At 39.5% G+C, this 13,574-nt stretch overlaps 1 protein-coding gene across 1 annotated transcript in view; it reads right to left on the reverse strand.

Moving 5' to 3' along the window:
- The window catches only part of LOC108669947 (calcium-activated chloride channel regulator 1), a 38,986-nt gene that overhangs the window by 10,046 nt on the left and 15,366 nt on the right, over window positions 1-13,574 (reverse strand). The window contains exon 2 of the mRNA XM_018157393.2: window positions 5,021-5,318. Coding sequence (XP_018012882.1) covers window positions 5,021-5,318 — 298 coding nt within the window. The remainder of the gene's footprint in view (window positions 1-5,020; window positions 5,319-13,574) is intronic.

Consider the following 13,574-nt stretch of genomic DNA (forward strand, 5'->3'; position numbering starts at 1 on the left):
CGCAGCAGAAATAATCACAGAGTATCTGAAATTGATGAAATCAGCAGTACTCGCAAAATTCCTGTCACGTCAACACTGCTACTGAGGGAGCCTGTCGGTTCTTTAATTACTTATTAACTTTCCCAAGGAATCTGACGGCGAATCTTCCGAGGAAGCGGCTCATTGTGAGGCATCCGGTTCTTCGCGCGTAATTTTAGGGCCGACTGTAATTTATTTCTGAAGTAAGTAGCTCTTGCAGGACCTTTCGTGATCGCCATCCAGCCCGATACGACAAAGTCCTTCCCGCCGTGGTCGTTTAGTGGGACTCTTTACGCGGCGACGTAGAATCGACGAAGAATCAGCGTAACGCGATAACTGATAAATATAATTACAGGATTTTATCGACATATTGTGGGCGGCATTGATTTCCCCTAAGTTTGAATGCGTGCTAAAAAACCTGTGATTTGAATTAGGATTGTTCCAGAACTTGGAAAGTGTTTTGCGATGGGCAAAAATGTAGCGGGATTTCGTTCCAAGACGAGTTCGGTGGCGAGTGGCAAGAAGCCACAACGGAATGTTGCTTTAGCTGCGAGAGCTGAATCATTCATGGCTCAGAACCCCTTCATTTGAGACGCCACGAAAGGCCTGGAGTAATTTTCTCGTTAATCTCACTTCTATCAATTCTAACCGTGGGGAATAATCATGGGGCTACGACACAGGTCCCATTCCTTAGCAGTGGCGTCTTGTCGAACAGTCACGATGCATCTTTCTTTAGAAAGCAAGAATTGCCGACATTGCTTTACAGGAGCCTAAATTGTACCCACGCGGTAATGTCTTTGGTCGATCATGTTGGAGTGTCTGATCCCGACGAGATTTGTTATTGTCGATCACCATCACAATCACTACTGTCATAATTTATCAGCATAGAATATAACGTTTTTTTTCAGGATATATCGAATTGGAGTGCTATAGAATGTTTTCTTAGATAAATGTTGCATTCTTCTAATCAATACACGTGTGACTTATTCGATGATAAAGCCAAACCTGATTGTAATTCCCTCGCGGGTGCCCAACCGCCAATTTACAGTCATTTAGCGAACACGGATATGTTGACCAGAATGCACAGTAAGGTTAAACGTCACTAATACTCGATATAACTCCAATGATGCGTACATAGGAGATCTCTTTCCCCGCAGTGTCAATTACTTCTGAGTTGCTCATACGTGGAAGCGTATACAACGTGGATGGAATTATAGATTCTATATTATATATAGAATACATAATATATATATATATAATATTAGAACAGGAGTATATAAAACCTCGGGGCATAAGGAAGAGCAAATATCAAAACAGGATAACGATGTGGATGAAAAAGTGACGAGCGCTGTTACAAGTCAAATCTATGGCAAAAAATTATTCCGCACGGTTTTTCGTATTTAACGTATCATTAGTTTCAAGGATGAAACCTATCCAAATTTAAAATGGTTTGAGAAATTCTGTCCGCTTTTTGATTAAATATTAACTAATTCACTGAAGGAAATTATATCGTAGAGGAAAAAATGCGACCAGGCGGAAAATATTTTTGTGTTATTAGCCAAAAATATGATTTAAGGGGAAATTATTAGCCTCCATTAACATTACCCGCGGAAAAAATGTTCTCCTACCTTTCTCGTACCGTTTTTTTCTCTGCTTGATAACTACCGATGTAACTATTCGACTTAATATTACCACGAAATCAATGAGCTGATCACAATCAACCAAGAATGAAGCTTATCAAGAGAAGTGAAGTTCACGGCAGCCATTCCAGCGGTCAGTTACATGTGTGCTAAAGTGACATTTGGCGCACGCGTCGACCATTAAACCCGAGACTGGGGTTCTTTTCATAATTTAGAGTCACGGCTTTGCGACGAATCTCTTGTTGGTCCTCATAAAAATTTGACGAGATTCAGAAAGTCTTGGGGCGATGGTAAGTTGACGAAGCGGAAAATTAGAGCCACTCAGAATAAAATAGATAAATAAAAATAAAGTTCATAACAAAAAACAAGAACCTTGGCATAAAATTTGCTTGGTGGAGTGGTAAATTTTTCCAGTTGAAAAAAAAACTTCATGCTAAGTTCGAAAAACATTTGATGTACTGCCCAAAAATCTCGTGCGAAAAATGGAAGCGTTCTGTAACTCCGATCAAATGACTAAATTAATATAAAAAATCTAATTAGTGCTCTTGTATGATGAAAAGTTAGGACCACCGAAAGTTTCCAGTTAATTTCATTGGAAAACATCAATATTTGTAATTACGACTCCAGCCTGATGATTTATTTCCATCATAAGTTTAAGCTAATAGGAGTCTCGCCCATAGGATCATGAAACTTGGATCTCTATGATCCTTGGACATCTCAATTTTATTATTGATAGTCAAATCTTAGGGGAATCGTTGATGGAAAAAAATAAAAATCAAAATTCAGTGATAATTTGAATATACAAATTTTTTATATGTATATATTATATATATATTTCTTAACAATCAGAAATAAATGAATTCACAACAATTACGAGACGACCAAGCGTCAAGGGGCTTAAACGTGACGGTCTCGCACCCTGCGTCACGAGCTCCCCTCGCAACGTCATTAATTGGGCCCCAGAAAATCAATTGCACGGAAATGACATGAGCGTCATCTTCATGGTCATCATCGCGCTCTCGTCACAGAGATTCGGATTTTCATTTTCTCTTAATAATCAATTAAGGAATTCCAAAAGTTTGCAAAAAGTTCAAGGTCAACGGCTCCGAGGTATACCGCAGTTGAGTAATGGGCATTCCGTGATTATATAGGTAAGGAGAGTAATCTTATATGTTATAAGACCTTAACACTATCGTTTTATCAAAGGAATCTTGAGAATAATCAGGAGCAAGATTTACGATTGCATTATGAATGAATGCAATATACAATGTCAACCAAACAATCCCAAATTTTGATTTTGATTACTGATCCCCAGTTTATATGAACATCAGAAATTATTCTTTAAGTATAGAGCATCTTCAGGTGTAACCGGCAGAGAAGCCGCCGGATGATCGCAAAAGTCGGTGCTAATCTCGTCTACAAGCTTCGTCTGCGCAGCGCCCGCTACTAATTTCCTGTCTCACCACAAGGGGCACGACTCTAGAATTTGGTAGTAAATTAAAACACAAAAGTTAAAGAAACGGGAAACGTACAAAGAAACTAAAAAGATGAGATCAATGTCCCGCGAGCATAACGACCAACCAGAATATTGAAGCATTGTACATCATTCATCAAGTACTTAGATCTAAATTGTGAAAGGAATGAGATCCAATACACATAATAAATGATAGATGTAAATTTAAACTTTGAATTTGCTCAATGGTGACTAGTTAAAATAAGTAGGTCGAAGTTTGTGATTTGTTATAATCAGAGCATAAATGGGCATTACACCATACCAGAGGCATTCGTGAAACAGATTGAGAATGTTAAAAATAAACTCGAAGCATACCAAGCATTCCAAGGAACAGCCTCGGGAGATTTCACGAGCGGCATTGCAGGACAGAAGGAATGAGTTCGACAAGGAATGCTTGGGAACATCAGCGATGGGATCAGAACTCGCATAGAACGATTATTGCACGAGAAAACCAGCAATCATACGCCCAACAACTCACAGGTATCCGCCCACAAAATCTGTTTCACTGGTGTTCAGAATTGCTAATAACTTCACAGGTATTCGAAGCACTCGTGGATGTCTATTTAAGAGCATGTTCCAGTTCTAGAGCCGCTGTTCACGCTTCATCGCCCCACAGCAACGTTTCAGGCCACAAAACTCTGGTGAAAGAATGACTTGAATCGATAGATTCGAGGAAGGAGCTCAGAAGTATAGTGCCATTGAAGTGCGGGTAGCCGCAGTAAGTTTTACGTTTACTGAGGACGGAAGGCCCGTTGCAGAAGATCGTATGCAAAATGTAACTATAATTTATTGACAACGAATTATACGCTTAAAAGAATATTAAGGAACTATAGACGCAAATAGACCAACAGTATGTGGCTAAAACAACTCATTAGTAAAAGAATGCGTAAACGAATTGAATATCTTCTAGGAATCATAATGCTTACCAGAACTAATAGCAATACACCAAGATTCAAATTTAAACGAATCCTCGTTCTTTCGTCTAAATTTTCTTTTCGAACCTGCGATTGACGAGTGAGTAACGACATATTGTTTTCGAGTAAAGTATAAGGACGTTTGAAATTGCGTCCCAAACTATAACATTTTAAAATATTTAAAACAAGAACCCATTCCATTGATAATCAGATAATTAAATACATTCTCGGCTTCAGGAGCACGAGGCAAATAAGCTGTCATTAATCAAAAGTTTACAGGCGAATATAATGCGTCTAATACAAGATTCGCCCTACATTTAGCTATTCAATACATTAGTGCTGTTCGAAAGTCTTGACCGCACAGCCCCACCGACAAATTCAGTCTGATTTGCATGATCGGAATAAATTGCACGGCAGGCCAGTGTTTTGGTTCATCTAATGAAGGGATTTGCGAGACTGCAAATCTGCAGAGCTCGACATGGTTGGGTAGAAATTCCAGTGATTGATGCAACATGCATGCAATTAAAAACTCAAGTGGCGGCTAAACAAAGGAGAGGAAAGCAAACGAACGCACATTTACTCACGTATTCCTAATACCATGCATGCTAAAGCATGGCTTATAAGTCGGATCTCAAGGATCAATATCAATGTGCATGACAGCAGGAAAATAGAGAAAGTATCGTTTACTTTAGTGGTTTGTTTGGCTTGCCAAAATCAATTATTATAGTGGGAAATAGATTTGTAGCAAAAACTCTCTGAAAATTATAGATATTTAACACCATTTGAAATGGTCGTTTTGTTATAAATTTCACAACTAACAGAAATTTTAGGAAGATTTAAATCCGTTTTATCTATGCATTGCTTACAACAAGATTTACATAATTGCAGTTTACAATTAATCACAATACGAAATAAATTGTATATAAATTACTCACCATTGACAAGCGAAGTATTCTGCTTGAGGAGCTGATGAGCAACTCTTATGAAGTCTCCTTGCTTGCCGCAGCCCTGGCTCTGTTGGGTCCATGGTCTCATGCCGTACCGAGGATGTTGTGCAGTGGTCACCCGAATATTTGCCGTGTCCCAAGACTCATTCTCGGCCTCGGTGATCCCCAGCAGCAGCGGGCACACTGATGGCGTCCACGAGCGAGGTACCAGCACCGACACGCTGCGCAGGCTCGCCCAGCTACGAGTAGCCGTGCTGATGGTCGTCGACGCTGCTTGCAGAGACTCCTGGAAATTAGACAAAGATCGGTTGTTGTTATTAAAATGGTAGATTTTTTACGCATGGAACTATAAGATTTGTTATCACTTCAAGAATATATGTAGATTGTCGTAAAAATATGTTTGGAGACGATGCGAATATTTTTGAGAATAATCAAAATATAATACTTCTGTGGATACTTTAGAAGAGTTGAACACGATGTCGTAATAACATGAGCAAGGTATAACAACTTGTGACGAAACATATCAAGATGAGGACGCTACCTATATATCTAGGGTCTTTGTGGCGTCAAGGAAGCGTGCAGAAAGGAAAGATCGAGAAGGCCATTAGGGGGATATTAGGGATGATTCTTTCGTCATTTATCTCGACCGTTCACATTGTGCCGCTAAGGATGTTCTTTAGCGAGTGTAGGGCTGAGCTCCAAAGTTGCTATTCATGCTCGGCTCGTCCTAAACGAGGATCCATCAATAAAGTGGTCAAAAATTTGCGTCATATTCTAAGGCAAAACTTGTGCACTGAAGATTGAAATCTGAGCTCACAGTCTAATAGGAATGCAAGCGTAATTGGCGACACTGCGTTATCGCGTTATGCAACTGAAACTGCTTTGTTGGCCGAGCTGTTGTTAGGAAATAATTGGACATTTGTGGTTAGTTCGTGCTAATATTTGGTTTGCATTATATTAACAGTTGTAGAAATTAATTTCTAAATAAAACCTTAACGCGCGTATAAACTAAGCAGGAAAATCTAGTCATAAGGATTTTGAAATTTTGATCAACACAACGAGTTATATTCCGTGCTCATGTTATGATTGCGTACTATTTACTAGCAACGATCAATAAAACACACTTCTTCTTATCCCTGGAGCTGGATTTTATGGTTCAGATTTTATGGACAGATTTTGCGGCAGGAATCCGCCAGCTCGAAATCAGGCTTTTCCGGACATGTCTTCAGATCAAATGGGGGAAAAATCGACCGGGGCTAAAGAGCTTCAGTCGGATTTGACAATTTCTCGGTGACGCCTTTTTTACGTTTCCCGATTTCGTTAACAAAGCGAATCGGAGGCTCGTTGCAACAACGTCAGGTTTTTCGCACTAAAAGTGACGGAACTTTTATAGACTAATGCCGACCAGGGGACAAAATGGCACCAGCACGCGAGTGTATTCTAGAAGTGGGCCAAAATATTAGAAATTTAACTCAAAAACATGAAAAAATTAAGTTTTTTGACCTCTTCTTACATTGCGAGATGTGTACAGAAATTACGTGAAAAATTCTGGAACTGTAACTACACTGTAATGAGGCATCCCACACGGTATGGACCAATCGTGTCAGAGTATTCAATCTTCCTTCAAGTTACTTGTATAATAAGCATCATTCAACATGAGTGATTCAATAGATAAAATTCTAATCATTAATTCTAAACTCGCATCCATTATTATTTCATTAAGAATGACACAAGCTGTGTTGCTAAATCGTTTGGTCAAAGGCCGCCGGTGGTCGGGAGGTCGGCGGTCACGGAACATCGTGCTGCGGCCGTGCGTGACGCGGCACCGCACGCTTCTATTACATCGCAGTTGCCACACGCACAACAAAAAATACAGAAGTTGACTTTGAAAATGTAAAACCTACTCAGAATAGTTAAATATCGCTGAGGATTTTATAGCTAAAAGCTTTTTAGTGGAAGAATGCTAATGATTTAATAAAAGGCACCGGAAAAAGGAGTCCACTGGTTTCTTACAAAATGGGAACAGAAAGACGGCAAATCTTCGAATATAGGACTACTATATAGAAAAACTCCTTTTGTCGTGAAATTTGCTGTGATTATTGATTTGTGGATATAATTTAAATTTCACGAGCTCAAAAATGTAAAGGAAAACACAGGACAGTTAAAATCACAACGATACAATGTTAGCATGCATAAAAAATTTCAATAATCTAAAAACGTTACGAAAAAGAGCTCTACAGAGTTGAGCTAACGCTGCAACCTACATAAAATCATTTTTCATCTTCCAAAACCCCTTTTTGTAATTTTCCTCACTAACGAAAAAAATTCACGCCTTGTCCCCAATATCGACGGAAGCCTACCAGCAAGAATTTTATGTGGTCATCTATTTTTTGCTCGAAAGTCTTCTCCTTGCATATCAGTTCCGGTTAATGACAAGCCACCGCGGTTGCGAGCATCGCCTCTGTGAGAGCGTCTACATTGTACGTGGTTTCGTAAGTTTGACTATTCGGCTTGGTTTCTTTATGTATGGGCCGGGGTACCGATGGCAGAGATTTACAATAGCGCCAGTAGTGTCGGTGATACTGTACAATACCTCAGGCCTTAATAGGATAGGATACGTCCGTGTGGTCAGGTCTAGTTCTTAAAAACTTACGCTTAATTTAATCTTGATGAAATTATATACAGGAAATTTTCAGACTGTTCAGTGAATTAGGTTTCATAACTTTGGTCGTTTTATTTTATCAGAATATTTCAATTTATTTTATAGGGTGGAAAAAGGTTGGGGGCAGAATTAAATAGAATTCGGTGGTTTTAAAATTCAAATTATTATCCTGTAGATTAAGTATTCGATAGAAATACCGCACTCATGAAACTGAGTAATTTTAGGTAAAAATGTAGGTGATATACACTATATTCATCCATAAAATTCGAATGACACTACGGTCGCTAATTCAGTATAGCGACTGTACACCATTCGTCTCGCTATTTCATCCAGTGAGAGAAAAATCGTCGTCTTCAAGCTTTCTATTATAACCGATGTTAATGGTTCTGCGGAAGACGCTGTGAACCATTAGGTGAGAACCTACAGTGACTCTGAAACAAAAGTGAACGCTTATCGAGTTACGGAGCGTTTCGTCACGCGTTTCATGTTGACAGCGTTTTCAGTAGATCACTTTTCAGAGAAAGAAGAATCATACCCTAGTTAGGATTTGATTCTTAATTATAATGTTAGCATAAACGCTCTAGTTATAGGCAGGGATTAAATGGGATTCGGGAAAAGAGAGGGATTCTGGAAGGGATTCGAGAAAAGAGAGAAAGCTTGTACATGCTCCCGCTGTTGCATCAAGTGACGCTGAATACGGACTAGCAACGACAAAGTTTCAGGAACTGGAGTGTTTAAAGGTAAATGAATAGGAAAAAAACACATTTGAAGAACGACTAATTCCTTTTAAATTATGAGGAAAAACCTGTGCTGTATAAAAGGTGCTATTACGAGTCTGACTGAATCATTTGATTCCGCGCAGATGCAAGGTTGGCTAATGCGCAAGCGAATAAATGCTTCTTTCTGCTCGTCAAGCCAACAGCGAAGGAACAGAGAAAAATTGTAAAAAATATAATTGGTACTGTTACGGAAAAAAATAACTAGGCTTCAAAGATTTAAAGCAAGCAAGGGCCAGCATGCATACGTCTGCCTGTTAGAGCAAGCGAGCGTTGACCAGCCAACATTCCTGGGCCATAAGTTTCTCGGAGGAGAAAGAAGAGAGAAAGCAAACAGACGACGATCTGTGCATACGTTGTGGCCGTACGCAGATCTCCCATGGAAAGTTTGCTGTGGCACGCCTGGTCGAGATAAGATTAAGCGTAATGAAATTAATGCGCATAAAACTGAATAATTTTTGTTTACATAGGCATGGACAGTGAACGGGACGATTGACGTTCATACAATACATTTACTCGTATTGAAACTGACTAAATAACAAGAGACAGCTACGAGTGATTTGCAAAATAGATATTTTTCCAGAAGACTCGTGCAGAGTTATCCAGTTAACCCTCGGACGATACGTTTTAAAGAAAACTTTTGAGAAGTTAATGAGCTGCAAGCGGACAAAAGGCTTGGCTGGGAGCACGAACAACCTACAAGGCTTAGCAGACTATAAGCAAGGGCAGGCGAGCGGCTAGCAGTGCTATGTTAATTGCTCTGTTCATCTTATGTATAGTTACGATGGCCGTAGCAAGGCGGCCCCAAACGTAGCTTACGGCAGCGCTATGCTCGGCACCAACAAAAAATACGGGCACTCTTCGAGAAAAATTGGAAACGTGTAAAAAATCGCGCTTCGAGGCAGCCGACTCTTCTTGGTCTGAATATTGTTGCAAGGCAGCGAGATAAGCGTCAGATATTTTAGCAATTACGGCAGGAGCGATTTTACATAATTGCACACCACTCTGTAGAGACCCCTGCTTATTGGCTGGGGCAAAAGGCTTGCTACTGCCTCCAAGGCCGCAGCAAGAGTACCATTTTTGACCGCAATGATTGCATGTTATTAAAGATATTCTGGGTTAAGTTGAGACCTTCTGAGAAAAAGACTATTCTGCTATGAAGTGTTTGCTGTTCAACACAAATGATCACATCCGAACTTGTGAGTGGTGCAACAATAAGACAAGAAATGGGATATTTTATTTCTGCCAGAATAAAATTGCATTCCTCCATGAGAACGCTTGAGTCCGCGAGTGCCAAATATGCTTCGAGAGTGAACAAATTTAAATACTATATAATTTTACCAAAAGTATTCGTTACCAAGTATGATTTCTTCATAAATTTGTGACTATCACCGTACTTATCAATAGCAAGCCAACCAACCATACGAAACTTCTTTGCACCTGGCACGCGGATGAACTGAAACCGAGAGATGTGATCGTCGACGGAACAGCGATCAATCTGCTTTAGGAAGCCTGTGTGTCCGATGCTACAAAGTCTCCTTGTGTGTAGAACTTTATGAGCAGTAGCATGCGCATCGTCTTGGTGGCCGCTGCGGATAAGCTTATTCAGAGGACTTCAAACTGTCCTGTAAGTCGGAGGCTTAGGCACCTGAACACGGGAGTCCGCATGTCATTTATTGTCGTGTAGAGAAGACGTTTTGCTTCGCGGATTAAGTTTGTGCAATGCAAACAATGCGCTGAGGTCGATAAACTCCTAAATAAGCCATATAGCGATAAACTCCCATAAGCTAAAAATAAGCTATTCTTGAAAGACCAATTTAAGTAAAATAATTGAATTTTATTGTAGTATACAAGGTTTAGGAAACAGGTGGCATCGGCGTAAAAAGAATGAAATGAAGATAATTTAGTAAGATGAATATAAAATTCCCGAGAGCGAAAGCTAGCAGGAAAGTCGGCAAGAAATTCTCTGCTGCCCTCCAGAAAGTTCGTAAGAAAAGATGGTGGTTCTGAAAGAGACATTAGTCACTTAGAAAAGGCTCTTAAAACTAGAACCTGTTGCAAGCTTGCGTGCAGCAAGAGAGTGAGTCGCAATTACTCAATAAATCAAACATTTCTCAGGAACAATTCAGAGATCATTTAAGAGGAGGAATTTAGGTAGGTGATGAGATCGAATGCTTAGAAAAGTTTTTATGAATAAAGTTCCAGCCGCGTTACCATTCATGATGCCAAAAAATTGAACGTGATGAATAAACGCTACAATATTCCTGTATATAAAATTGATATCCCATTCCTTTTTTCACATAATCGACAAAGGAAAGATAATTTTGATAAAAATTATCAATTATATTATAATAATTATAATTATAAAATTATAATTATTAATATTACCTATTAAAAATTATCAAATTTTCAGTATTTGATAAGAAGTAGAGTTCGACGGATTTTATTTCATTTTAACATAAGCTCTGGACCAACTGCAATTGGTTGTTTCAAATATTTTGTATAAATTCAAGAAAAATGTAATGTTTCACAGGCAATGAAGTACAAGAAATGATTCATTACGCTCATTTAGATAACGCAGGATATGTCCGGACCGCCGTCCTGCGAGCCAACTAAACTAAATTGATGGATTGGTGCGTGCAAAGCAAGCGCTCTGATGGATTGCCTCATCCAAACTCGATGCTATCAAACTTGATGTATTATCGCTTCTCATGTGGAGATTCTCAGTCACGTGAGCATAGTTGCTTGACATGTGCATAAAGAGACATAAATCGAGGCATGGACTGTAAAGGTATTTCAAAAATATCAAAGAAACGAGACGATGAACTTGAAAGTGAATGTATCACGTGGTTTAATAGCATGGTTGACCAATTGTGTCATCTTTGCTGCTAGCCAATGTTCCCAGCAGAGGGCAAACTACATAAGTACCCAAGTATACAATTTTTCTATCCATTTTCATAATAATTCTTCGGTTACAAAGGCCTTTGGCCAAGGGCTGACCGACTTTGAAGCACAAGTTCTCTCTCAATGAAGACGTTAACAAAGCAAAATTCTGCAGCGGGAAGAGAAACAAGGCGGCCAAATCAATGCTTTGTGGCCAAGAGGCGTGTTTCGGTCAGAGCTAAAAACCACGAACTTTTGTGCACAAGTTTATCTTTGAGGCCACAATTGTCCCGGCCCGCGAACTCGGCAGGGATGCGGTCGGCGGAAGTTCACTTTCTTTAGGAAAGCATTTTTCTGAAAGATGACCAATTTAGATTTGCAGCGACAAAAATTTTATCGCTAATAAAAATACAGATAAAAATTATTTTTGCTCAATAGTTAAATCGTCTGCTTTTAAATTCACTTTACAATGTACTCGTACCACAAACACTCTTTTCTAAGAACTGCAAAGCTTGAATGTTATCGCCCAATAAAATGAAGACCGAATAACTTGCAACCTATAAGATATAAGGAATGTATGTTGTACAACCAGAGATTTCCCAAGAACACAATCTCAAACTCTGCCAATTCGTCAGACTACAAATATGATGAATATAATTTGTAAAATATTTGTAAAAAATTTTAACCTTGAGCCCGAAAACAATTCCATAGGTGAGTATGGAATTAAGATCAACAGGGCCATCAATTTAAGGCCCTATATATAACGAAACCCTGAGAACAAATTCACACTTACTAATGAAATAGAATCGTCGTTGCATACGCTAACGAATGAATAATACTCATCCGACTTAGAAATCCAAGAAGAAACGGCATGACTTTTCGTTGATAATGGCTCAGCGGGACATTAATGTGGCTACAATGACCAGCACAGGCCTCCTTCGGCGCTTACAAAAGAGGTCAGTCTTATCTGGGCTACTTTTTTGAGCAGCATCAGCTGAACTTATTCGGTGAAACCTTTGTAACGCGCATGTATTGCTTCTGGCCGCAGCTGCCATGCTGGTGTAATGTTGCTAAATGTTATAGTGCAATTGAACCTCAACTTTGGTTCGAAAACTTTGAGAACTCTGAAAGAAACAACGTTTAATTATAATCTTCACGTTATGTAAATGAGAAAATTGCGTATATGTCGGGAAATGACCCGTGCGAAAACGTTCACATATTTCAACCAACTAGAACGTCTATACAATGAGTACGTCCTTCGTGTGATCAATAGCAAGATTCCTACAAAAATTTCGAGTAATAGATGGGTGTTGCAAAATTCCAACCATAAATTGGCGATGGCTTGGGACCGAAGTTTTCGTTCGAACACGGAAATGCTAAATGCTGGAGTTCAATTCATACTCCAGAAGAAGCGGGAAGAAAAAATGAGCATAATTTGGGCATCAAAGTCGGTGTCTGGAAGGCCTGGAGAGACACGCTATCTGGTGAGCGCCGCCGGCTTGCCTTCTTATTTGCGCCTTATAAGAACGTCGAATACGAATGGCTGGTTACGAACATGTGGCTTGATTGCAACTCACAATAAAAATGATTCGCTTGACTCGCCAGCGTTGATTCTGCACGCTAGCGTAAGTTTAAGCCTCATCCTCAATAAGGAAGAACTCTTCTGATAGCCGAAAAAATACAGCTTGGTGAGAAATTCAATGCGGTAATTTCAACCCAGTAAGGGAAAATTAGTGCAATTACTAGGTTTTATACGAGTGCACAACAAAAATAATGTTTCACTAGAGGTTAAAAATCACTTTCCAATGTTTATCCTCGCAGTTTGGCGGCATATCAATTTAAAGTAAATGCTGCTCCTATGGGTAAAATAATTTTCCATTTTCCAGAAAATAATATAAAGAATTTAACGAAAAAACCAAAGCTGTGGAGATTGAATTAACGTCAAATCCTGAACTCCAAATCGGTGCATGTAGAAGTGCGAGGCGATTCGCGACGCAGTGCCAAGTCTGAACGTCGATCTCAGATAAAATCAATTAGGAGATGACGGCTGCGAGCCACGCATTGTCCGAGGGCGTTCGCCATCGCCTTACCGAGAGCGAGTTTTATTGTTCACACTTGCTGATCTCGGACGTGACAGCTGATCGAGCGTGACGAGATGGACTTGTGCGCGTACTGAATTAAAGGAAATTGGATATGTAAAATGAATAGAGAGAACGCTTCT

The sequence above is a fragment of the Hyalella azteca genome, unplaced genomic scaffold (assembly GCF_000764305.2).
Source record: "Hyalella azteca isolate HAZT.00-mixed unplaced genomic scaffold, Hazt_2.0.2 contig13900, whole genome shotgun sequence".
NCBI lineage: Eukaryota > Metazoa > Arthropoda > Malacostraca > Amphipoda > Hyalellidae > Hyalella > Hyalella azteca.